At 34.4% G+C, this 26,549-nt stretch overlaps 1 protein-coding gene across 1 annotated transcript; it reads right to left on the bottom strand.

The window, feature by feature from the left end:
* Positions 1–24,889, bottom strand: LOC106135316 (NGFI-A-binding protein homolog). Its single transcript, XM_013335577.2, has 8 exons — positions 24,754–24,889; positions 6,474–6,575; positions 4,416–5,176; positions 3,745–3,872; positions 2,986–3,058; positions 1,428–1,492; positions 843–918; positions 1–111 (listed from the first exon to the last, which is right to left on the bottom strand). Exons 1-8 carry the CDS (start codon positions 24,887–24,889, stop codon positions 1–3), a joined length of 1,452 nt encoding a protein of 483 aa, XP_013191031.1.
* Positions 24,890–26,549: the final 1,660 nt, after the last annotated feature.

The raw sequence follows: 26,549 nt of genomic DNA, 5'->3' as shown, positions 1-26,549 counted from the left end.
TCAGTTGGAGTGGTTCCTGGCTGGGTGTGGTGGTTGTAACGCGGGGTTGGCGACGGCTATGATGCTGTCTCCCCGCGCCGCGACCACCTGTGGACGGGACTCCTCGGCATCCTGATGAAAAAAGAGTGAAGTACCATTGAACATATTATGCTGTGTGGTTCCCGGCACCAATAGAAAAAAGAATAGGACCACTCCATCTCTTTCCCATGGATGTCGTAAAAGGCGACTAAGGGATAGGCTTGTAAACTTGGGATTCTTATTTTAGGCGATGGGCTAGCAACCTGTCACTATTTGAATCTCAATTCTAACATTAGGCCAAAAAGCTGAACGTGGCCATTCAGTCTTTTCAAGATTATTGGCTCTGTCTACCTCGCAAGGGATATAGACATGACCATATGTATGTATGTGATCAGCTTAACAGGCCTGTCTAAAATAAGAGACCGGTTGGCGGGCTTGCAGCGTCTATATTAAACTCCATAAGATTAATGGACATGAGCGAGTAACCCAAAGCCGTGCTTGTCGGTATGGTGATGAACCTGATGATGTAAAACTTAGTGCCGTGTGGTTCCCGGCACCAATAGAAAAAGAATAGGACTTTAACGATATTCATGGGAGAGAGATGGAGTGCATCTCTCTCCCATGAATATCGTAAAAGGCGACTAAGGTATAGGCTTATAAAACTTGGGATTCTTCATTTAGGCGATGGGCTAGCAACCTGTCACTATTTAATAATTCTATCTTAAAACCAAGTAGCTGAGCGTGGTCTATCAGTTTTTTCAAGACTGTTGGCTCTGTCTACCCCGCAAGGGATGTAGACGTGATTATATGTATGTATAACTTACAGGCGGTGGCGTGCTGGTGCTGGAGTATGAACATCTGGAATCGGCGTCATCACTCTCCGCCTTCACCCCCCACCAGCTGGAAGCGAGGAAAGATATTGTTTAAATTAATCTAGTGTCTCAGGTTTCTCTGTAAGCTTACGATTTTCATTTTCTTTTATTGCATCACTTTATTTTTTACCATTGTTTTTTGTACATAATATAATTTTTTTTTGTTTCAGTATTTTAAATTCCCTTAAAATTTAATGTAATTCAGTAAAAATATAATTTAAATTGATTAGTATTACGTTCAGTCATGTTTTTTTAATGTAGACACTGTGCATTCGTCCACGATTTAGATTTAAGAGTTTTTATATTTGTAAATTGACGTCCGATGAAAATGCTGCAGTGTTGTTTGTTCCGCCGCTTCTTCTGCACATGCGCTTTGGAAGCGGTAGTAGTTAAAATTAGATTTAAGTGATGTGACGTCAATAAGTGTTACCTTGTATCCAAGTTTAAAAATAAATCTATGCTATTCTATTTAACAATTTAAACTAAGGACGTCACCTTTAATTGTATTAGTATTATGGATACTACAAGCTGTTATACCTATGATTGGAGTTGCTCCTTGCTGTGTCAGGGCTGGCTCTTACTCCATTGCCTTCATCGCCTTCCTATACATATTAATTGAGGTTAATTTAACACCAGTTATGAATAGTATTAATTGTAAGACTCGTTAGAATTGTAAGATTAAGTTTTAACTTTGTACTGAGCAGGTGCAAAAGAATTTAAACTTTTATTTGAATTGTATGGTTGGTTAAGTTCTAATTTGTATTGTATAGGTGCTCTTTTTATTTACATTTATACAAATAATATGTCCCATTTATGTTTGCCAGGTCTAAGGATAAAAAGAACCTTATTTAAATCATCTTGTCAAGCACAATTTACGGGCGTTTTCGAAAATAAAATCAAGTGGAAACGGTTTTATTTTCAAAAAGTTAACACTCATGGTCAAAAAATGTATCCCTTGTCTATTAGAAGATGTATTTTGTGATCATAAGTATTAAATTTAGATTATGTAGAAGAAACACCAGGATTCGCTGTCAAACATAAATGGAAGTGAGATGATTTGAGTAAAATTATTTACAGCGGCATAAATATAGGTTTGTCCTGAAGAACATTGTACAATGAATATAATTTCGCTTGAAACTAGAAGAAAATCCATAACCCAAGATGCAAATTAGGTACTAAAAGCAAAATAAAGATCAAAAAGCTTTTTACTTACCAGATTAGCTGCAATACTTACTATAACGGACCAAAACTACGTGAAGATTAGCAAATTATAATTAACGAAGGCCTTGAATAATATTAATCATGCAGTTAACTTGTTACATTTACTGTGCAATAAATTATTTACAATTGAATATACTAATAAGTAATTTAAAATGGCCTATAAAAGATTATGAGCTCTAAATATCTCTCATCCTTCATAATTAATCCCTAGGTATTATAAGGTAAGTTTGGAGCACCACAGGGTTTCTTGTTAGGTCCAATTGGAAAATGCTTTTATTTTTAATAGAATCGTATAAGAATGGTAACTTAGTGATATATTATTATAACGAGATAACAATGGTAGCATTTTGTTTTGGCTATGAAAGCAGGCTCATGGTCAGTTTGATATTATGTATTCGGTCGAGTTTATCAGAATTAAAACCAGGTAAACCTGTCTTTTACTAGGTTTGGCTATACTATTGATAGCTTTAAGTTCCATTGTGTTATCATGAAGACAGGATATGTTAGTGCCGACAACATGTAATGTATGTATGTGACTTGAATTTACTAATGATGGCTTAAGTGCCTTCCAATTAGTGTAGGCAAGTTGCATAGTTTTATCATGAAGGTAGAATGTAAAAAAGAAGTAATGTTAGTGCCAACAGCCAGGTTAACTAGATTGTCACTAAGATAAGCTAAACTATTGATAGCTTTTAGTGCCTTCTTATTATCATTAAGGTGGGATATGTTAGTGCCAACAGCCAGGTAAGGTCTAGATTGCCAATACGTTTGGCTATACTACTGTCAGCGTTTAGTGCCTGCCTATTATCATTAAGGTAGGATATGTTAGTGCCAACAGCCAGGTAAGCTAGGTCTACACGGTGAGGTCAACGACCTGCCGCGGCCGCTTGCTCGGAGTCTCCTCCTCCGCCCGCTCGCGCTCCTCCAGCGAAGCCGTCGGGGGGAGCCTGAAGTTAATAAAGACATACATATACAAATATAGGGAAGAAAGAGCAAACAGTATCGAACATATTGACAGACCTCTTTCAGCTGAATGGCTTAATGATTTAATAAATATTATAAATACATACGTATAATCACGTCTATATCCCTTGCAAAGTCTTAAAAAGACTAATAGGCCACGTTTAGCAGTTTGGCTTAAGGATAGAATTGCGATTCATATAGTGACTGGTTGTTGTTAGCCCGTCGCCTAAAAGAATAGTCGCCTTTTACGACATCCATGGGAAAGACTATTTTTTTTTTCTATAGGTGCCGAGAACCACACGGCACATATTATAAGTAATTAAAACAATATCAAAAATAACACGTATAATAGTTTTAAGTCATACGTTATAGGAAGTTCATCCTAAAATATTACTATTTCTTATAAGAATCCTTTATAGGTACCTAAATTCGTGTTCGTTTTCTATTTTTTAGTATTGGTTCAAAGATATCTGACAATAACTCAAATTCTACAGAACAATTCAATATTTCAGATTTTTAAATGAAATCATTTTAATGAGAAAGGTAATACAAATATAAGTTTGATGAAATGGGAATAACAGTCTAGCAAAAAGTTTGGACAAGAAATTTTGCAGAAAATTTTGCAAATTGCCCTGATCAGAAGCTATAAGGAAATCAATTGCATCTTTACCCATGTTTAGAGTAATGTAATCCGGCTCTCCTGACCAGCTGTCGAGCTAACGGAAACAGTTCATCTCGTCTCGTCAGCAACGCTGGCACACATCTACACATTTGGGCCGCTGCTTCGTTCACCATCACCTGTGAATGTGGATGAAATGATGAGAGATTGAATGATAATAATGAGCAGACAAATCATGGGGTGAAGCAATGATAAACGGACAGAAAGGAAGAAAAGAGAAGAGTAATTTTAAGGCAAGGGTAGGAAGATGAAGAATATGTGGATAACACTCGAACATAACATAACTCGAACGAATGAATACAGATGAGAAAATATCAGATGTGGATTTAATTTGAAGAAAATAAAGCCTTGCGAGAATTATATATCTAACGTAAGTTGGATCAACTCAAATAAGTACTATAACATAAACATATAACTATAACATAAATAGTACTATATAAATAATATAACTATAATATAAATAGTACTATAACAACATCATCACAATAAAATAATTATACCTACTTATATACTCTGCGCCGATAAGCAAAAACTAAAACTACATCTAATAAATGAAATTTTAACCAAATAAATAAATGTAGAAATTCTACAGGTCCATAGACTTGTTAGCTGCAAAATTGATAATATTATAGATAAATGATTTATTATTATAGAAAACTTACTTCATGCAGCGTTAACGGCTTCTCCGGTTTCCTCTTACAGTCAAACCGGCCGTATATCGCCGCGTACTTCCTGATCTCCTCCATCCGCCGCGGATCCGACTCCGACATCATCATCACCAGTTCCAACTCCTTGCACATCTTCTTCTTCGTGTTCTGCGGCTTTGGTTCCAACGGCGACAAATGTTTGCTCAACTTCTCCGCCGCCGAAGCCAATTTCTGTACGTGCACGTCTAAAAGAACTGGCGTCAATTGAACTGGTGACGTGACTGATGATGGACTTGACCCGGCTGATGCAGGAGGACAGGCACTTTGAGGTGAGAAGGATCTGGAGGCTGATGACGTCACTGGAGTGGCAGGAGCGGGGGAGGACGGTAAGACTATTTTGGTAAATGTGTTAGTTTGGTGAACTGGACTCGCGTTGGGAGCTGAAGTGGTAGAGCCACAGCTGTTGTCTGGTGCGCCGGGGGACGGACTGTACATGGGACGGTTGTTTTCTGGTGACGCGACGCTTCGGGGAAGAATGGATGGGATGTTCGATGGCATATTTAGTAATCTTTGGTTGCATTGAATGAATGGGTTTTCTGTGGGACAGAGGTTTGGGACTATGGGGATTTGGAACAGAGCTGGGTTGGTGACCCACTCTTGGAGGGCTTTCTGGAGTCGTCTGACGTGGAGGGGTTTGGACGCCATGCCGACCAGGGCCATGATTTCAAGGAATTCTTCCTCGCCGGCATCGCACAACTGCTGAACATCGTCTCCACCTGAAATAGTGATATAAGTTTATGATGAAAACGATAAAGACACAAATTGTTTATTGTCTAAGGCGCTATTTATTTTCCGTAAGTATATAGGTATTGAAAAAAAATTGCATCCCTAATTAATGTCATTTATTATAGCAAATTTTTATCCAATACGAATCTTACGTTATATCATAAATTACCTATTTTTAAAATCTTTTTTTTTAATAGGGATGTACCAATCGACTGTTCAATGAAATGTCTTAACTCGTGGTTTATTCACTCCTTTCCTAAAAAGGTGTAAATCACTTCAAATAGGTACGATAAACGAAGTATGCAGAGACATTTTTTACCATCCCATACAAACATTGTTTCACATTGCAACCTCTGACATTCTCAAGCCTAAAAAACTAATGAATTCCAATCCCATTTATCTCATTAATATGCATCTTTCTTTTCTAGTAGGGCAAGTTATCATTGTTGCCAACAAAAACGTGTGATTTGAGAAAAAAACTCGCGTTCAACTTTTAATTTAGTCGAATATGCAAATGGCTACGTGACCATTTTTCGAAAAGAAAAAAAAAACAAAAGTGAACGGTGCCGGCCAAACCCTTCCTTGGGGCGCGTAATTGGCAGATTTAAAGAAAAAAAAAAGAAATTTGCATGGCGTTGTTCTGTTAACTTTTTTTTTTGTATTATGGAAATGTATTTTTTGGACGTCTCGTGAGCGATGAGAAAGTGTTTTTTCTTGTGTTCCTATGATGAGTGTTTTGAATTAAGATACCTTTCGAATGTGATTTTTTTTTATGTCTAAGATGGTTATAGAATTAGCATGATGCAATATATTTTTTATTGCTGTTTAGATAAAACTTTTACTTTTGTACAATATACATCCATACATAGTCACGTCTATATCCCTTGCGGGGTAAACAGGGCCAACAGAATTAAAAATACTGATTGGCCACGTTCAGCTGTTTGGCTTGATGATAGAATTGAGATTCACATCAGGTTGCTAGTCAACTTAATATAACAGTTCTTAGATAAAACTTTATGCATAAAATAGAGCTGTTTTTGACTGTCTGAGTTAAATCAATCAAATGTAGAAAAAGTGGTAAAACTAATTCCTAAGAAATAACATACCTAATGCATCAATGTTACTTAAACTATTATACTTACATAATAGTTTTTGTCTGACTCAGTCAGATGAATAAGATTCGAAAGCAAATTTTGAAATTTTTTTTTTTTTTTAATTTTAATTTGGGATAACGTTCCCGGTAACGGAATATCACTTCTACTGATGATGGTGATGATGATGACTTACCCATTTCCAGTAGCGTGTCGTAGTAGGCCAGCAAGCTAGCTCGCTGCATCACCCTGTATAGTTGCAACTCGGCCTCATTGGCAGGCGCTGACGTCACCACCACTGAAACAAACGGTCAATCATTCAAACTCTTATTATTAGTATTTGATTATATGCCTCTGTGGCGCAGCGGTAGTGCGCTTATCCGTGACACCGGAGGTCCCGGGTTTGTATACCGGCCAGGGTATGATGAGAAACGAAATTTCTCCGATTGGCCTGGATCTTGGATGTTTATCTATATAAGTACCTACTTATTATTAAATATAGTTATTATTGGGTTAGTAAATCGTAACACAAGTTTCGAACTTACTTCGAGGCTAACTCAATCTGTGTAACTTGTAAAAAAAATCAATCATCTTGTATTCGCCCACGGCACGGTAAAACGGATTTTTTTTCAATTGTCCCAAGAGCACACACTGCCTCATTTTCTTCGCTACTTACAAGATCAACTTAGAAGTTTATTTTATGTATCTTCTATAAATAAGTAGCCATCGTGTGTGCGAGGTGCCTTTGCCATTAAGAGTCCCAAATACCCGAAATTATATTAATTTATTCGAAAGTTTATTTGCGTGCCAGCAACGATTTCGCTTCGCGTGATGAATAGTCACAAAAAAACAACCCCACTTTTCAACCCTAGCTATTACCGAAAAGAATCGACCGTTATAGGGTTAAAAAATAGATGAATAACAGCTGTACGTTTTATATAAAGGGGTAGGGGGCCATTGTTCAGATACCAACCCGCCAATGCGTGGAAGGAAAAATATTGATCGTGAAAAAAAAATGTTGCCACCCTAGTCGTTTTTGTAGTGAAAAAAAAAATGGGGTGCTCAAACCACACCCCTAGAACAGGTAAAAAAAAGTTACATAATAGAAAAAACTGTCATAAAAACTTACGAGGTTGGATTTGACAAATGTTTGGGTTATGTATACTCAGGTACTTACTATAGCTGTTATTTATTATAATAGTTTGGCATATAATCGGTGAATGGTGACGTCAAAATATTGAGTTAACAAAGAACTCAGAACATAACAAAGCCTGTTATTTCAAATGGTTCTACTGAAATGTAGTTAGTAAAGTTTATTTTGGTATTCGTATATCGAAGTGAAGAGATTTGAAGATTGAAATACCTAAACTTATTATATGTAAAATAACACTAACTGAAAAAAGAAGATCATTTTGCCTAAGTAGGTACTATATCATTTATGCTACTCATGAACACTAGTAATTTTTAGTTTTACAACCTATTTGTTAATTAATGAATTCAACTTTCATGAAAATAGCCCATTAGTTTTTCTAACTTTATTTAATTTGGTAAAAAATAACCTTCAAATGTTTAATACGAACAAACATAATGTCTGAATAATAATACATAGGTTAAATAAAATTGTTGTATTCATTAAAAGCCCCATTGTCTGAAATAAATTCTCATGATCTAAGCACTTCTAATAAAAAAAGTTCGCAACTTCTTATTGCTACCTGTCTTTTTTTTCAAAAGCTAAAAAAACACTTTCCCGGGACATTTGTGTCCAAAAAAAATATTTACATAATCTATAACAGTGTTAAAAAAAAGAAAAAAATCGCCACAGCCGAATGCAAATTAGATTTTCGATCATACGCAGAAGGGGTAGCGACCATAGCCTATTGTTTTTTTTTACTTTTTCTGCATTAAAAAGTGGTCACGTATCATTTTGCATATTGCATAAGTGAGGTGTTTTAATTTTATGCGTGTCTCACGGTATCTTGAGACAGTCTAGTTTTTGTTGACTAAAAAAACGTCTTTTTTAATTTTTTTAACGTAATGGTAGTTATAAGTACAATTATGTTTGAAATCCCTTTCTGATTAATATTTTTTATCGACAAGGTATATTACTCGTACAAGTAATATTTCTTCCGTATGACTTAGATACCAAAAGACAATTATTTGTTCATATTTGGTTTTAATAAACGTTTTTTGGTAAATATGTATTTTTTTTAAGAAATATTGTTCTTAGTATGTAGTGTAGATATTATAAATATTTAATTATTTATAGAATTATCTACAAGTAATAAAATAAAAGAAATAAATTATCCAAGCTGTAAGTATTATGTTCATTATTTATTTTACTTCATTTTTTGTTGTTAATTCGTAATAAGTAAGTAGGTACGTATCAAGTATTTGGGTCAGAATCTAGGCTAATAGTTAGGCAAAAAGTTTAAATTTTACCGCTATGTAGGCAAAGACTAATTGACGCAATATTATTGCCTTCTACGTAAAAATACCTACTTATTAACTAATTAGGTGTCATAAAAACGCACATTTCAGAACATAAGGACAAATAATAAGCAATTTTCTATGGAAAGCATAAGTAATTAAACCTTTTAATTGTCTGCTATGCGACTTGTAAAATAGAAATTTTAATCGATTGGTTTTTAACGCTGTTTCTCGTTAACTTTGTAATTTATACCAATAAAGGTGCGATTAAAGCGGTTTCTTCACACGTTGTCTATGGTACTTACTACAGTGAGTAGTTCCTGCCATGTATGCTGAAGGTTCTTGGGAAATCACTCATATGTCGAGCACATTTTTTGCAGTGATAAATATCTCTTGTTTAAATCCGCTTTCGACATAGATGTGTCTATAAAACTGTACTTTATGTAACCTTTTTTGATATAATTATAAAATGAAAGCGAAGGAAACTAACAAGCGTGGATAAAATCATGGTTATGTTAGCGAGTGAAGATGTACGTTTTCTGAACATCCCCTCGTGAAACAGCCGTAATAATTGTAAAAGACAGATAATATTTTTGAAGAGCATACATTTTTTCACTTCTTTTTTCACAGGACATTACAATAGCAGATGAATGTTAATAAGTAGGTATTAACATACATCTGCTGCTGTAGTTTTTATAAGATGTTAAATTTATTAGATATACTTATGTATACCTACGTTTTTAGCAAGCTTTTTTTGATATAAGACATCAAAAATAGCATAATTTAAACTAATTACTTACTAACTAAATGTTCACTTTTCTTATATCATCTAGATAATCTTATTTGTAATAATCTTTATTTGTAAATGGGTAAGTATTACTAATAATATTAGACCTAATCCATCCCATCATCTAAACCAGTCAGTTTAACATCCTGTTATTTTCAATGAGATCAACATTAATTACCTCCTCAGTTACACCCAACACGTGCATAAACCACCGTGCGAAAATGTCAAATAATTCAAATCGAAAAATACGATAGTAATTAGTCCCAAGAAACCGAACACTCACGCCATAAAAAAAACCTGCTCCCTACCTGGTTGTCTATGCCCGCGCATAATTTGAATAAAAGCTAATCTCAATAATTCCTTTAGCGGATAAACAAAAACATGCCATTGTCGCGTTCGAAATTTAAAAAGTTCGAATGATAAAAAGATTCACGGAATAAAAAGGCGCTAATGATAGAAGACAAAGATGGCGGGATGTGTTCGTGCATTCTATTAGGTATTTTTTAGCACTTGCACCGTGTGATTGATATGCGTAATAGTGTCTTAGTTTATGAATATTAATAAGTTTATTGTGCAGGTTACGCGCTAACGGCTCGAGGAAAGAACTTTTTATTTTTTTTAGGCGTTAGTTCCGTGCGAAATTTTCAACTGAATGTCTTAGTTTCTTTAATCTGTTGAGAATTAGAAGAATTAATTGACTTTGTAATAAATTTTTACCAAGAGACTAAGGGAGTGGGAATAACGTTGATTTGAAGAAAATTCTTAGGTTTACTTCTAGAAAATTTAAACTTCTACTTATTACTTTTATAACTTGACCCAGAAACTTCTAAAGTATCTTTTTGTCTTACCAAAATCTTTGATGACGACCAAAAAACTTGGATAACTCAAATCAAAGCCCCATATGACTTCCGTCCTCGAAAAAACCGACAAAAGACAATGACTCGGCGATTTACATACGAGATTTGTCCGAAAAAAACTATCGGTGAGTTATTTTTTCTTTTTTCTCGATCGAAAGTGAGATTTGGGGCAGGTGGCGTTGACCGGACGCTTTTTATTATAATTAATCAGAGCTGCATCTGTTTTATAATTACAACACCGCATTTGAAGGGTTAATCAAATATAATAAAGAAATTAGATCGTCAGACGGACATGTGCATTTCGGGGTTTTTGTTCAGCTTTTGGTCCCTTGTAATTACGCGTTTAATGTTTATTATATGCATGTTTTAAGATTGCTGCATGGTATAAAATAAATTAATAATGTTGGTTTTGTTTATAAATTTCGTTCTACCATAAATTTCAAAATTGTAAAAAAAAATTAAATTAAGTAAAAGTAGAGACATAAACCATGAGCGAAGCGTAAACCAAAATAATTCTGTAGTACCTAACGGTTTATACAGGCACTTAATATACTTCTACATACATACGTACATGTAATCACTTCTATATCTCTTGTGGGGTAGACAGAGTCAACAGTCTTAAAAATAAGAAGTATTATAGTATGTCTTAATATGTAATATACTTCTGTTAACAATATTCAAGAATATCTAAACATTACAAGTATGATTATCAAATTACAAACTAAGAAGTTGTAAGTAACTAGTTTGTCATCAATAATTTTTTTGTAGTTTATTTTCTGACGTTTGATAAGGAAATTTTGAGAAACGAAAGCATTATTTATTGGATAAATTGACCGATCAGGCCCAGAATCGGCGACCTTCACGGTTTTTTGCGAGCTACCACGAGATACTCTACCCATCCCGGTTATAGCTGGATCCAGTCTTTATTTGGGTCGTAGGGCTGCACCTTTTTTTAAAAATTTACTAAGTATAAATGTTTTTAATTTTGATCTGAGAGCTATCGGTGAGATATGGATAGATCCCAATGGTAAGGGAGGACTGGAAAAAGGGAGAAGGCTATTGTTCAGAAGTGGGATATTGGATGAACTGCTTAAGTCGCCAACTTGGGAAAGTTTCGTGTACAAAATGTTTGTTCACGTTAGTAATCAAACACAAATCTCGGGCTTTACAATATTCCATTGTAATGACAGCCATATTAATTAAGAAAATTCAAGTGTAGGTTCATAATTTAAATAGAATTCTATTCAATTTTTACTCTTTTTTTTATTTATCTTTGTATTTAGTAAGATTAATAGAAATAACGTAGTCAAGTAATTAGCATGCATGTGTCTAAATATAAAACTGATCAGTCAAAATCAATCACCGAATCCATCGACAGCCCTAATTTTCAAACAGGATCCCCACAACCCTTCGGCTGCCGGGACGCAAAAAACCTTTTGTTCGGTCGGCGCGACCCCGCGACCCGCGACCCGACACAAGTTGCTCCAGTTTAAGTTTAAGTATTTACATACTTTTCTTAACAATCGGTAATTTACCAACGCAATGATATACCTAATTAAAAAAATTACATGAATTTAAAACCTGGTAATATATTTCAAAAATTAAATCTATTTTTATATATAACCAAATTTTTATTATTTTTGTTAATTACTTTTTCTCTCTAAGCAGAATAATATCAGAAAAAACTTCAACCAAACCGGTTTATATCGCATTTGCATGAAGACAGTAAAATTAAAAATGTAAATTGAAATTTGCCGCATAAAAAGCAATAAACTGAAAAGCCACAGGGACCCTTTAGCCCGAAGCGCCACTTAGAACATTTACACATGTTCCCATTATAAGTTGTATGTCTAATTGATACCTTGATGCCGCTAGAGGGCAACTCGTTAGCACCTCGCCTACGCAACACGTTTTTAAACCATTTTTTAAAGATTTTTTTTTAATGTGGGTCGTTTCGACCACCCCCGGCATTGGCAGAGTAATTTTTTTTTTGAAGATATAAGAATGAAATTTTCTGTTTGGTCATATTACTCAAAATACTGAAGACTTGTTGAAAGAAAACCTCACAACTCAAAACAAAAATAGTAAATTTAAGTAAATCAAAGTCAATTGAATTTTTGAAGAAAAAATACCATGAAAATGCCTTAGTTTAAAACAGACCCACGTTCTAACACTATGAAGACGTTTTTATCTGTAATCATATTATATCAATATTCATCTATTTTTAACCAACCAAACCTCTCATATTTAGTTTGTTCTAAATTGCACTGTTCGGTTCTTTATGGCCCAGGGTTTGCTTTCTGATGATTTGTCTAGCCAGTCAGTTTCCGTCTATTGGTACTTAGATAAAAATAAGATAAATATAATAGCCTGAGTAGGCTATGCCCGTATCGGCAACATTTATGTTAATTAAATTAATCATGGATGAATTAAGGTAATTTTGGGAATTCTATTGATATAATTTATTATAAACTTATGTAGGTACAAATGTCGCTCGTTAAAATAACTTGTATATTATTTTTGCACAACCCTAATCATCCCGACGGCCATCTGTCACACAAGCAATCCTTTATTGGCACAAATTGTAGTAATTGTAATTTTGGTAAATTGTTACTCGGTTTTCTTCTTGGAGCAAAGAACAGTCATAAAATATGTCAGCTGCTAAATATATACATATATTTATTTATTTATTGATTTTAATTTTCATTATAACTTGCCTTTCTTAAAAACTATGTAAACAAATTTAAAATTATACAAAATATCAAAATCGCGGTTACCTAATAACAGTGAATCTGATTAAACCTATAACCTCGTTAACCTAGAGTAGGCTTTGGCTTTATATGGCACAATTCTAAATCGTTCATAATTTATTTTACTAAATCTTAAATTGAGATCACATATATAAACGAAGCTCTATTATAAAGATAAACGTGACTGCTTATTCTATTCCATTATATAGAGGAATTTAGGAGAAAGATTTTTGCGCATTGCAAAAGGTAGAGTCAGCAGCCACTTTAGCTCAGCTTGCTTTTCTTATCTGTTAAATGAAATAGGTAAATGCTGATATAAAATCAAGCTGTGAAACAAAATGGCCAAAATATAACCGTTACAACATTGAATAGCAATAATAAACATTTTAATAACATTTGCATCTAACCATTGAAATGGACGCACCTTTCTCATGCCACAAAAAGTCCCCCACGACTTCAAATAAAGCAAGATAGATCTGAGAAACATGACCCTCTCGGTCCAGTTGTATGAATATTAAATACTTTTTGTGTCCACATCCTCTCATCAAAACATCTTACCGGAACTCAAAAAATAAATTCATAGGGGTCACTTATTCCCACAGCACCTTACAGTTAAAACAAACTATTAATTTTAGTACTGGCAACCCTTCCGTGTTTTTTTTCTTAAAACGAGTACAAGCGAGGATACCAGTCCATTCATCCTTTTCCGTGAGAACGCCAAACAAACCATAGAGAAAAAATGAAGAGTGCTTTTAGATTTGATAAAAAACTAAAATGGGGCGCGAGTGGACAGTCAGATGTCGGTCCAAAAAAGAGTTATTACTGAAGAGTGAATAATATATGGGTTTAAACATCGATCTAAGAGTGTTGTTACGATCTGATTAATTTGGTAAAGGTGGTGAATGTTTTGAATTCCATTTGAAGGAAATTCATTATACCACGAGTACATTCATGGTTTTGTATGTGCGATATTTAAAAACAAAAAATCTAACCAAGACAAGTAAAACCAGGCCTTTATTAGGAAAGAAAACTACAAGTTAAAGATAACATTAAACACACAATAATAAATAAGCACCTATTAACAGATAAATATAAATTGTGCAATACTAGGTTTAAACAATTCTAATTAGATTTAAAATTATAATGTGATACTAAGTAGGTACCTTTATGTATAAGTTTGTATGTCTACTAATACATAAAAATGTTTGCAACACCCGAAAGGGTAAATATGAAGATCTGTTATACATTATATTTAAGACCTTGTTGTACTCATATTATGCAAATAAAAGTTTGAATTTGAATTTGAATTTGAATTTGAAACATTAATTTGTGTATGTCTCGTATAATCTAGTTATCTGGTCTGTACTTACAACGTAGATACAATCAAAAGAAAATAAACTCACAAAAACCACTCATCAAACTGATTCTCACGTTTGAATCATTAGTAAGGTTTTTCTATCGTTTTTTCAGCATTATCCTCTAGCCCTCTTCCATACCTCCCTTGCTACAGGTGCCGTGGATAAAAAAGTTATGAAGCATAGACTATGATGGCGTTCCCGCGTTTTTTTGTCTGTATCTTTGTTCAGTCAATGTAGGTTTAGATAGGGGTTTTGTTTTTACACGTTTTTCTGTTTACATTTTATGCTCTTTGTTGAATTTGGTGAGAAAACGATTAAATCGATGTCTACCCTGTTGTGTCATAAGAAAATTTCATGTACGAGTAAGCACTAAAAAAACTACATTTTTTTTAAGTCTTTACAAAATAAAATAACATATCGCGCTATTTAAATTGTGAATAAAACATTTGAAGCGAAAAATCCGGAAATTTGTTATAATACGGTACCTGTCTCTCGAATTTACGACAAAAGATTTTTTACTTATAATAAAGTATAGGAATAAAATAACCATCAGATTTTTAAGTGTCGATGGGCCACAAAATTAAATATAATGACGATTCGGGAAGACACATGTTACTTCCGTCTCGCTGGTCAGAAATCAGTTAACCCTTTAAAAAAGCACGGATGCCTGCCATCATTGATCCGAATTGACAATTAAAAAGAAATAAAACAAATCTTCGAAGCTGCGGGTGCCACAAAAAGGGCGGGAAAATGAACAACTGACGTTATTTTTTTTTAACCAACAGGTGGCAAAGGGTAAGATGTAGGCTAATATATTTTAATGCTTATTCCTGGAGAAAGCGTGACACCGACATGTCTAAACATATGTTAGGAACGTTAATTAATTAGTGAAGAAATTGAAAGTCAACCCTTTCGCCTGGGGGTTCCTAACACGTTTATTGGAAATAATCTATCAAAAGGTGTTAAGAAATCGATCGATTTAAATTGAATTTTTTTAATGGGCCCCAGGGACTAATCGAATTAAGTGCCTTTCATTCTAATTTCTAAAACATTTCTCGTAAAATTTAGTAGGTATATTTATGTTGTATCAAAAATTGAGAATTGAAACCCTCCTCTCATATTAAGTGGGTTAATAAAATAGCTCAAACTGTGGACTATCAATAAATTTAAAATAATTAAGAAATTCCTACTAACTTGAAATGCCTCTTGTAGGCGATGAGCTAGCAAATAGCCGAACGTGGCCTATCCGTCTTTTGGATTGACTGTTGGCTCTGCCTACCCCGCAAGGGATATAGACTTGACTATGTGTATATAAATATGAAGAAATTTGAAGTAGGTAAGGCAGGAGTTTGCATTCTCTTTGAATACCCTCATACTCCAAAAGTAAGCACACTATTTACTTTAAAAATTACTTTATTCAAGAGCTTAGTACTACCATTAAGTAACATAAAATTTATAAAGAAAGAGTATTATTATGAGACCTCACAAAAACAATATTACAATTTTTTACGAACATAAAAACACAATTTTATTACAAGCAAATAAACAATAACCGCATTTAGTATCCTGTCATTAAGATCTTACCAAATTTTTTGTAACGTTAGAAATATGGGTTCTCCTTAACTTTAAGTGAATAAAGGTTATAATCGCGTGAAATATGATTAACCGACTTTATTATAAAGTTGGTTATGTGCGTATCATTGGGGTCATTCGACAGTTGCCTTTGATTTTGTTTTTTTGTGGGACTATAGTTGATCTTTGGTGTGGTATACTGCATTATTCAATGCGATTTGTGCAGTAAAATGTATATTTTTTTGATTAACACAGTCAAGATACTTCACAAATTTAAATTGATATGAAACTATCATATTGTGCCGAACGCCATGTTAAAAGTGGGAAGTAAATTAATCAGAGTTTTGTCAATCAAATTGGCTTTTTATCTACGTAAAGTGCCGTGTGGTTGCCGGCACTTAAGAATAGAACCGCTCCATATCTTTCCCATGGATGTCGTAAAAGGCGACAAAGGGTTAGGCTTACTTGGTTAGCAACCTGTCACTCAATCATATCTCATCTCCATCTCATTATATAGAGATCTTTATTTATCTCTAATTGTATCTCAATTTTATCATTAAGCCATACAGCTGAACGTAGCCTTTCAGTCTTTTCATGACTGTTATAGACTTATATTTATAGACGTGCGACATGTGTATGTAAGTATGTAAAGGTACTCGAATTGTTACATTCCAAATTTACCTCTTTTCTGTGGAGGCCCTTGTAAATAATAATAATTATTTGTTAATTTTTACATAATAACATGTATCCTTCTACGTTTGTACACAAGTTGTTGTCATTTTTTACGGTATATTTTCTAGAGTACGTGGTCCTTAATTTATTCATTAATTACTGACAAATGCCTTCTTTATAATTGAAAAGACTAAACTTTTGTAATTTATTGTAGGTATATTTCTTGGTAAACACCATAGTAACGGTAGCCATGATTTTGTTTTGTTAGAGATACATATGCCAAAAATAATTTTAATTGTCAAAGATTCTTAATTTTTACGTTGAATAATATAGACATTTTAAACTAATTATTTTCTCCTCTTTTCTCCTTCTATCTTCTGTAGGAATAAATTACTTTAATAACTATACTTCCTACATTTATTTTTTATTAAACTATTAAGTACAGTAACTTTAACAAGATTTTTTTAACACGTGTATACAGTTCGTTCATTAGAGCAACGAAACATTAATCTGTGCCTATTTTCCAATTCAAAATAACCTCCTACAGGTGCTCCTAAATTTTGACGGTTAATCAAAATCTGTTAAACATTTCAATGCATTTTAAACACTTTCGACACTTGCCTTTTGTTGAGTAAACAATAAAAAGTATCAAAAATATTTTAAAAAAAACAAGGTCGATGACCTTAATAACAAAAACGTAAACAAATCAAAATTGAACCTTATGACTACGGAAATAGGATTTGAACAATTGTTTCCTCTTTTTCGATCTTACCTGTATCATTTTTTTCGAAAATTAATACGCCATTTTGTGTCTTACATGAGTGATTTAAGGTTGAAATTTGTGTGGTGTATTGTAATGTATGCGTTTGTCTGTCCGTCAAAACGCGTGAACATCTGCCAAGCAGCTGTATTGAGATTAGATCGAGACCTGTCCAGGGTGTTTTGTGGTTTAGAAGGGTTAAGATTTTGTTTCTGACCTCAAAATGTCTCGTAAAAAATGTCAGTCGGCCACTAGAACACTGATTTGATTGTCTATGGTCATTTATTTAGAACTAACTTTTATCCGCAGCTTCTATCTTACTACTATTATAAAGGCGAAAGTTTGTATGGATGTTTGTTACTCTTTCACGCAAAAACTACTGAACCGATTACCATGAAATTTGGTATGTAGGTAGCTGAAGACCCAGAATAACACATAGGCTACTTTTTATCCCAGAGTTCCCGCGGGATTGATAGGGTTTCCATGCGGACGAAGTCGCGGGCGGCCTCTAGTAAAATAATACAGGGATTTCGTAAATCCCTCGGGAACTATAGTGTTGAAAGGTACCCTAAGTACTTCTCCAGACTCTTTATTATATATTTCTGGATTTCAAGAAATTCAGAAAGAATTCAGTAAATAACCCGTGAAGAGGTAACAAACTTAATTTATTCACAAAAAAAAGGTTTTATTAACATACATACGTGCATGCATACATATAGTCACGTCTTTATCCCTTGCGAGGTGGACAGAGCCAAGTTAAAAAAAAGACCGGCCACATTTAGCTGTTCATTCAAACACTGACAGGTTGCTAGCCCATCGCTTAAAAAAACAACTATATACAAATTTTTTTAACATTGAAAAAATCTTAAGTCATACCTATATTATTGATGTTTATGATTGCCCCATTATTTAAGACTGTTCTTTATCGTGTCAAGTTACGATTTAATTCAGCCATTTTTTTTTAAGGCGGATGTTGATAAAATATCACAATGGTGCAGTAGAATGTAACTCTACTCTTAATAGTTAGGACTTATAAGAATTAATATGATATCTTGTTTAACTTACATACACTTCTTAGAAAAAAATACATAGTAATACTTATAAAGAAAAAAACATTTAACTTTTTTTGTTTGTGCCGAATGTACCCATGACATACTTTTTTAATAATTCATGTACTATGGTTCCCGGCATTGAAGAATAGGACTACTCCATTTCACCCCATGGATTGGATGTCGTTAAAAGCGACTAAGGTATAGGCTCATAAATTTGGGATTCTTCTTGTAGGCGATGAGTTAGCAACCTCACAATTTGAATCTGAAAAATCACAATACAGCTGAACGTAGCCTTTCGGTCTTTTTCAAGACTATTGGCTCTGTCTTCCCCGCAAGGGATATAAAGACGTGATAACATGTATGTTTGTATATTAAATTTGGTAGGTACATAGCATGCTGCGCCGTCAGACATAGTGAAGGAAGATAAAATATTTCCTGGTAGGTAAGTACTCCTACTGAACCGAATTTGTTGATATTGTTTACAAAGACAGACAAAATTATCATGATTAAGCTGTTTCTTTTAGGAAATTCCCACTGGAGTACAACCGCGAGCAAAAGCTAGTAAAAAAACAAAGCAAAACATGAAGTAACAAGATTAATAAATACTTCAACGTAACATAGATTAGTAATAAGAATATCACAAATGCTTACAACCTAATTATCTTAACTTGGACTCAATTACATTGATTAGACGCTAATGAAAAAGTTTCAACGACGTATAAGTACTAACTAGTACTTCCACTCATAGGGCTACCTTACTATCTCTATTATTATATTCTTTTTATCATAAGAGATTTAATAAGGAGTAGAGTAAGAGAAATCATCGTGGGGTAACCTGCACATTCAGGCAACTGGATGATTAACCATGATCTATTACGCGTTAGTTTCCCCTTCAAAGTCAGATAGGAGTCGCTTCGTGTAAAAAGCGGACACACCCAATCCAGGATCCATGGTCATAAGCGTACCCTAGGCTCCTCCCCGGAGTGGTGAGGGTGTTACCGGGACTAACTCCAGGTGGAAGAAGAAGGGTTAAGAAGGGAGGACTAAGAGATGATATCTCATTAGTTACACACGGTCTCTCACAAATGTAAGTTTATATCTTAATTATTATGTACACAGTCCTACTTATGCCTTTCATTGCACTTTCCTTTTGTGAGCCTGCTGGAAAAAAATTCTCTACAAATAGGTAAGCATAGTACCATTGTACTGAATTTTTCTTTATTTTAAGTTTTTCCTCGATGTATACACAAATATATAAATAAATAAATAAATAGTTACCTATCTCAAAATGGGTACCGGAAATATTCACCATCAAATTTAGAAATCCGTAACCAAAGATTAAAAACGGGACGATATTATTGAGACTAATAGAAAAATGGAATAGGATATAGACGTGATTGTATGTATGTATTATTGAGACTTCGCTGTCCGTCAGTCTGTCACCACGCTGTATCTCATAAACCGTAAAAGCTAGGCACAGTTGGAATTTTCACAGATGATGTACCTATCTCAGTTGCCGTTATGACAACAAGTATTAAACGCTATAATTATATGAATGCTCCCACATAACAAACTGACAAGACTATTGACTCTGTCTACCCCGCAAGGAATATAGACGTGATTATATATGTACTGAATCTCAATTCTATCATTAAGCCAAATAGCTCAACGTGGCCATTTAATCTTTTCAAGACTGTTGGCTCTGTCTACCCCGCAAGGGTGTATGTTTGTTATATATGTACCTATGTATGTACTTAAAAAAATATGCCCGATAGCCCTACTAGTGAGCCAACCTGGCTTACCATTAGTCCGATGCAATACAAAAAGCACAATTGACAGTGCACAGCAAAAACATCAGTAATTACACTGTTGCGGAATGCATTCACGTCGTGACCATACATACACACACACACACACAAAACATAAGTTTTTTAGTAAGTCTTATTTCATAAGCCAAATGATCTGCTTATATATTTTGGGAAACAGTTTGAACAGTGTATTAACCTTTACATATTTTATTTATTTTAACTTTATGCACACAAAATGTACCTAAGTACAACAGGTGGACTTGACAAGGAGTATTGTTACAATTAGTTTATTAACAATTATAGGTATGTTTTAATTAGTGTAGATACTTGATTGTAAGAATGTGTGTTTGTTACTGTAAGGATTTTCGTGAGCAAATGTTTTTTTTAACGACTTTCATGCTCCTAATAGAAATCCCTTATCTCCATGGATTTGGCGTCTTTCTATATTCTTTGCTCTATATAAAGAGAAAATAAAAAAAAATGCTGCGTGATTAATTTGACGTAAGAATTCTGCATCTAGACTTTGAAACGGCTTTTTTGTCTTGAAACCTGCTTTTTAATGCTAAATTCGTTATGCAGTAATTTTAATTAAAAATTAAAATCAAGGACGAAGATATCGTCAAACAACAGCATAAGAAAATCGCGTCGCCGAAAAACGCATCCGAAAATAAACATGGCGGATTCAGCTTTCAGTGCTAGCCGCTTATTATAAATAATTAATGATTCCGTCCGCTCTTATGCACGATAAAATGCCATTACGGTTTTCATCGGGACTCTAAAAAACCCCCAAGCCGCGGCCGAGTCCGACTCAGCAAAAAAATCCGCTTAAAAGACTGCGCTGCATTGCTGAAATTCCCTGGTTTCTTATTGCCGCCCGGTCATTTGACTCCGGCCATTATCTGAGGAATTAACAACGGTAAAAAAATACCGATTCGATAAAGGTATATTCCGCGCGACACTTTTTGTCATATAAATAAAGGGTATATGGTAACACGTCTGCGCCGTGGAACATAATGGCGTCAACACGATAAATATTGCACTCATGAAAATTCAGAGGCATTATCGAGCCCGAGGTAACCCTGAAAAACTCCGGCTTCATTCCTTACGAGATATTTCATTATTTAAAAAAAACATCGCCAGTTGGTTGGCGGCAAAAACTCGTCATTATTAAAGTGCGTTCTGAATGTGGCAAACATTGCGTTTAATATCACGAATGACAGATGCATCACTTCTCTTTAGACTACGCTCTGTTTGGACAACAAATAGAACTAAAAAACTGTATGGCGGGACAATTAAAAGAGATTTGCATATTCACACAGCGGCATTGTTAAATAGACTAAGTCAAGATATGAGGAATGAAAGAGACTTAAAAAAGTTAATAAAAAAGGCGCTTAACAAGTAATGCTGTTTTGAACGCATCTTTGCGTAACGTGTTCTTTATTTGAATAGAATGCATGATGGAATTGTTTGTAAAATTGTGAGGGTGTAGAATGGAAAAAAGTTTAAATAACGGAAACCAGCCAGTATTAACAGATTGTTTATAAGATAGTCTATTAAAGAATAGTTACATATTTTAATAAGAATGCAGAGTTACATTTAAGAAAAATTAATAGTTAACAGAACACCTATTTTCAACTCCAAACCATGGAATAGCTAAATAATCTGTGTATATCAAAATAGGTAAATACTAATATTTCATTTGAAAAACTAAACACCTTAAGAAAAGAGGTATAATTTTTCTTAGAAATCATCCCATATCATATATTCTATTTTCCAAGTCAGGTACAGGAGTTCAGGAGGTTGCTAGCCCATCACCTAAAAGAAGCGTCCAAAGTTCTTTAATACTTTTAAAGTGTTAGACTGTATGTAGATACTCTTAGTCTAAAATAATAAAAAGCACCATCATGTCCGTTTCCTGTCCCACATGCAGTTATTACAACATAAAGCAAGATTTATACCGCAGCGCTGCATTTTTATGCAACTATTTGCATAAAAATTTTTTGTACTTCTTCATATCAATTTCAAATTTCTGTGTAAAGACTTAAAATATTTATACATTTCGTGGATGTTATAAAAAGATTTTAAGGAAAATGTAGCACATTAGGTACTGCGCCACACATGTCACATCCTAGTCCCTTACGGTGTAGACGGAGACAGTATAAATAGACTAAGACTTCTGTGATGCCAGATGACATAATGATGGAATTGAGAATCAAATAGTGACAGGCTGCTATCCTATCGCCTAAAAGAAGAATCTAAAATTTATAATCCTTGATAGATACATACATAAAATCACGCCTCTTTCCCGAAGGGGTAGACCGAGACTCTGTCTATCCCGCAAGACGTGATTATATATGTAGAATAAGATAGTAGCTTGAGAAAACAGCTATGGAGCTAGTTTTTCCCTGTCTGTCTGTGAGCGCTCAGTTTTTACGTTTTCCACGGTTTTTCCAACCGCCGCTTCTTTTTGTGTAAGTATGTCTGGCACGCAATTTCTCGATACTTGCATTCATTCCTGTTTTATATCTATCATGACATCTGTATATCATCATGTCATACTGTATATACATACATATAATAATAAATCATAATGACGGAGTTTGCAACTTGAAACACGTAAAAGATGAGAGTTAAAATGTATTAATTACAAATTAAAACATTTGCTAATATCCTAATTACTTACTCCTTTATATGTATACATATATCTATACTAATTTTATAAAGCTGAAGAGTTTGTTTGTTTGGACGCACTAATCTCAGGAACTACCGGTTCGGATTCAAAAAATAATTTTGTGTTGCATAGACCATTTATCAAGGAAGGCTTCAGGCTATATAACATCACGCTGCAACTATTAGGAGCGAAGAAATAATGGAAAATGTGAAGATAAAACGGGGAAAATTATTCATCCTTGAGGGCTTCAATGATGCCCAAAATAACTATTCCACGCGGACGATGTCGCGGGCACAGCTAGTACATAATAAAGAGCGCCAATGTTCGAATAAGTAAGGTGACCGGTATATTGCGTGATGCGCAGAAAGTTACAGGTTCGAATCCCACTTCGGCCATGTACCAATGACTATTTTCAAAGTTATATCATTAGTTAGAACACTAATCGATGCTATTAAGGTTAGGGCAAACATCGTGAGAAAATCTGCACATTCAGGCAACTGGATGTGTAACCATGGATATAACACTAAAGCCAGGAAGATATACATAATATAGTTAAAAAATGTGGATATCAGTTCGTGTATTTATGTTTCACATTTTCCTCAACCAATGGTTAGTAGTTAGTTAGTTGTACTATGCTAATTTAATTTAATTGTGCCGTGTGGTTCCCGGCACCGTGTGGTTTCCAAGACTGCTGGCTCTGTCTACCTTGTTAGGGGAAAAAGACGTGTTTAAACCTATGTATATAAAAGTAGATTGCTTGGCACGGATCAAGAATGCCCCGCGTAAGAGATGGTCACACAAAAAGCCCCAACGGCGCAGTGGTTGCAAAAAAGCAAATTACAGTACCCACTTCGATTCCCACCAGCGCCATTTTCTTTGAATCCATTCGTTTTTGCTGTGTTGGCGCGAAAAAGTAGATTGTAGGAAATTATGTATGTTCAAGTTGTTACAGTGTACTTAAATGAATAAACATAAAAACACGCCTCATTCCCTGAGGGGTAGACAGAGGACTACATCGTTCCACTTGCCGTGATGCCTACTTTTTACTTCTTTAAAAATTAAACGTTTATTTTTGGAGTCTTTTAATCTTGGGATTCTTCTTAAGCCCATCGGCTTACAACCTGTCACTATTTGAATCTCAATTCTATCATTAAGCCAAACAGCCGAACGTGGCCTATCGGTCTTCTCAAGATTGTTGGCTCTGCCTACCCCGCGAGGGATAAAGACGTAACTATATGTATGTATTTTTATTTGACTATACTTTTTCTTGTATATATTATATATAATAATATATTATTTTTTTGTAATTTACCTATATCATGTAACAAAAATATATATATATATCGTTTAGTTTTGTAACTCATTGTGTTATTAAGTCTCGAACTAACTTTGGGACTAGCTATTTTGTGTATTTACTTTGTTTAATTATGATTGAAATGTATTTATTAATAAGTTATTTTTTAAAAATAAGGTTAGATTAAGAGTACACTTCACAAATATATGTTTAAAAAACTCGTTGATGTCTTTTCTTAGAACTCAATTAAATATAGGTAAGTATATTAATTAATTTAATGACATTTTGTTGATATTATTATTTTGTTGTTTTGCTTGTTATTTTTTAGTGTAAACTGAATTACCCTATTCTTAAATAAATATGCGGACAATTTAATTTATTTTTAATTTTTCTAAATGATTTTCTTTGATTACCTATATTATAAGTGTTTTTATAAGAAAGCAAAGAAACAGTAGTGTGGTGACTTACTGGTTCCATTCACATTGCGTCCTATAATCTTATTGGAGCCGTTGTTCTGCGGGGGGACGGGTGGGTGCGCGGGGGGTGCGCTCCGTCCCGTCTCCTCTCCCGGACTCTCCATATCACCCCTCTCGCTCGCACACATCAACCCGGCACCCGCCAATTCAAAAACTTCACAAAATTACCAAAAGTCTATCTAAACATACTGGCTGAAAATACACTTCAAAAAAATAAATAATAAATATTATAGTCTATGGTTTTAATGTATTTGCCTCGCGCGCGATGTATTTAAAAAAAAAATTTCGCGGGCTTATCGTAAAATGTTTCTGTGGCCGTGACGTGTTTGAAAGACGCGCTACGACTGACGGGGTCGCCGTCGGAGCCCTACGGGTGCAGCTGTACGCCCCGCCTATCACCCCACGCGACTTTGCTTTCCTTGCCCTCATAGTATACATAAAAAAGAACATGAAGATCGAAATTTTGTTTGTCTGAGTTCTGCGCTTGTGTTTGTTATGTTATGTGAACGGACTGAAAGGGTAACTCGAGGGTCGTGGGGCTTTTTATTAACAAGACATTTAACGACGGGTTGGGTTGAGGCTAGCAGACGGAGTTAATAATTTTTGAAAGCATTTAATTTTTGTTTTTGAGACTTCTTAATAAGTTAGCATAAATAATAAAGTTCTTTAAACTTAAGATTTTTATATATGTATATATCATAAAAGGCTTAGTCTAAATTCTCACGCGTCTGAAGCCTGTGACAAATAGCTAAGGTATTTGTTACAGTATATATTATTTATATACTTACATCACACATATACTCTGTCACTTTTCCAAAGGAAGACTTTAGATCTATATGATGTATTTACCTAATAGATATTATTATTAAATTGATCATGATCCGATCGGAGTTTAGCAGCCTGGGACTTAGAAAGTCAGAAGGAAGTACGCACTTACTTCTAGCTTTAAATCTGCGCCACAGATTATATTTACGGTTTATCGACGTTTAATTATTTATTATACATTAAATATCCGTCCTTCATCCGTTTTTCAGTTTACCTACTTTGTACAAACATAAAAAAATATTCTTTAAATGAAATTATATATATAAATTAAATAAAAAGGAGCCGCTGCGCCGTTAATTCATTCTTTCTTATACATACATACATGTGATCACGTCTATATCCCTAGTGGGGTAGACAGAGCCACCAGTCTTGAAAAGACTAATAGGCCACGCTCAGCTGTTTGGCTAAGTGATAGAATTGAGATTCAAATAGTGACAGGTTGCTAGCCCATCGCCTAAAAGACGCCGCTAGTCGCCTTTTACGACATCCATGGGAAAGAGATGGAGTGGTCCTATTCTTTTTTGTAATGGTGCCGGGAACCACACGGCACTCTTTCTTTCTCTTCTTTCTTATAATCATATCTATATCCCTTGCGGGGTAGACAGAGCCAGCAGTCTTGACAGCCTGATACACCACGTACAGCTGTAGGGCTTATCTATAGAATTGAGATTGAAATAGTAACAATTTGATAGACAGTCGCCTAAAAGAAGAAACCCAAGTATATAAGCCTATCCCTAAGTTAGTTTAGTACTTATTAACTAGCATATTAATTTATGATGCCGAACAAGTCTCCTTAATACGTACTGACGTCCATATTTTTTGCTGCAATATTAAATTCGTTTAATTCCAGAAGAAAAACAGTTCACCACGTATCCATTTTTGATAACGATAATTTTTAAAAATCCTGTTATTCCTCGCAAAAACACACGCTTACTGCGAATCGGCCGTTTTTTTAACGTAATT

This window comes from Amyelois transitella, chromosome 20 (genome assembly GCF_032362555.1).
Source record: "Amyelois transitella isolate CPQ chromosome 20, ilAmyTran1.1, whole genome shotgun sequence".
Classification (NCBI taxonomy): domain Eukaryota; kingdom Metazoa; phylum Arthropoda; class Insecta; order Lepidoptera; family Pyralidae; genus Amyelois; species Amyelois transitella.
Note: the sequence above shows the minus strand (reverse complement) of the source record. Positions and strands in the feature narration are given on the sequence as shown.

Bases quoted from the DNA above. Each gene is read 5' to 3' on its own strand.
- LOC106135316 (XM_013335577.2), bottom strand. From the start codon at position 24,889: ATGTGTGCGAGCGAGAGGGGTGATATGGAGAGTCCGGGAGAGGAGACG. The intron at 6,576-24,753 runs GTAAGTCACCAC...CGTTTGTTTCAG, and splicing joins ACGCAATGTGAATGGAACCA to TGGTGGTGACGTCAGCGCCT. The intron at 3,873-4,415 runs GTAAGTTTTCTA...CCACATTCACAG, and splicing joins AGCCGTTAACGCTGCATGAA to GTGATGGTGAACGAAGCAGC.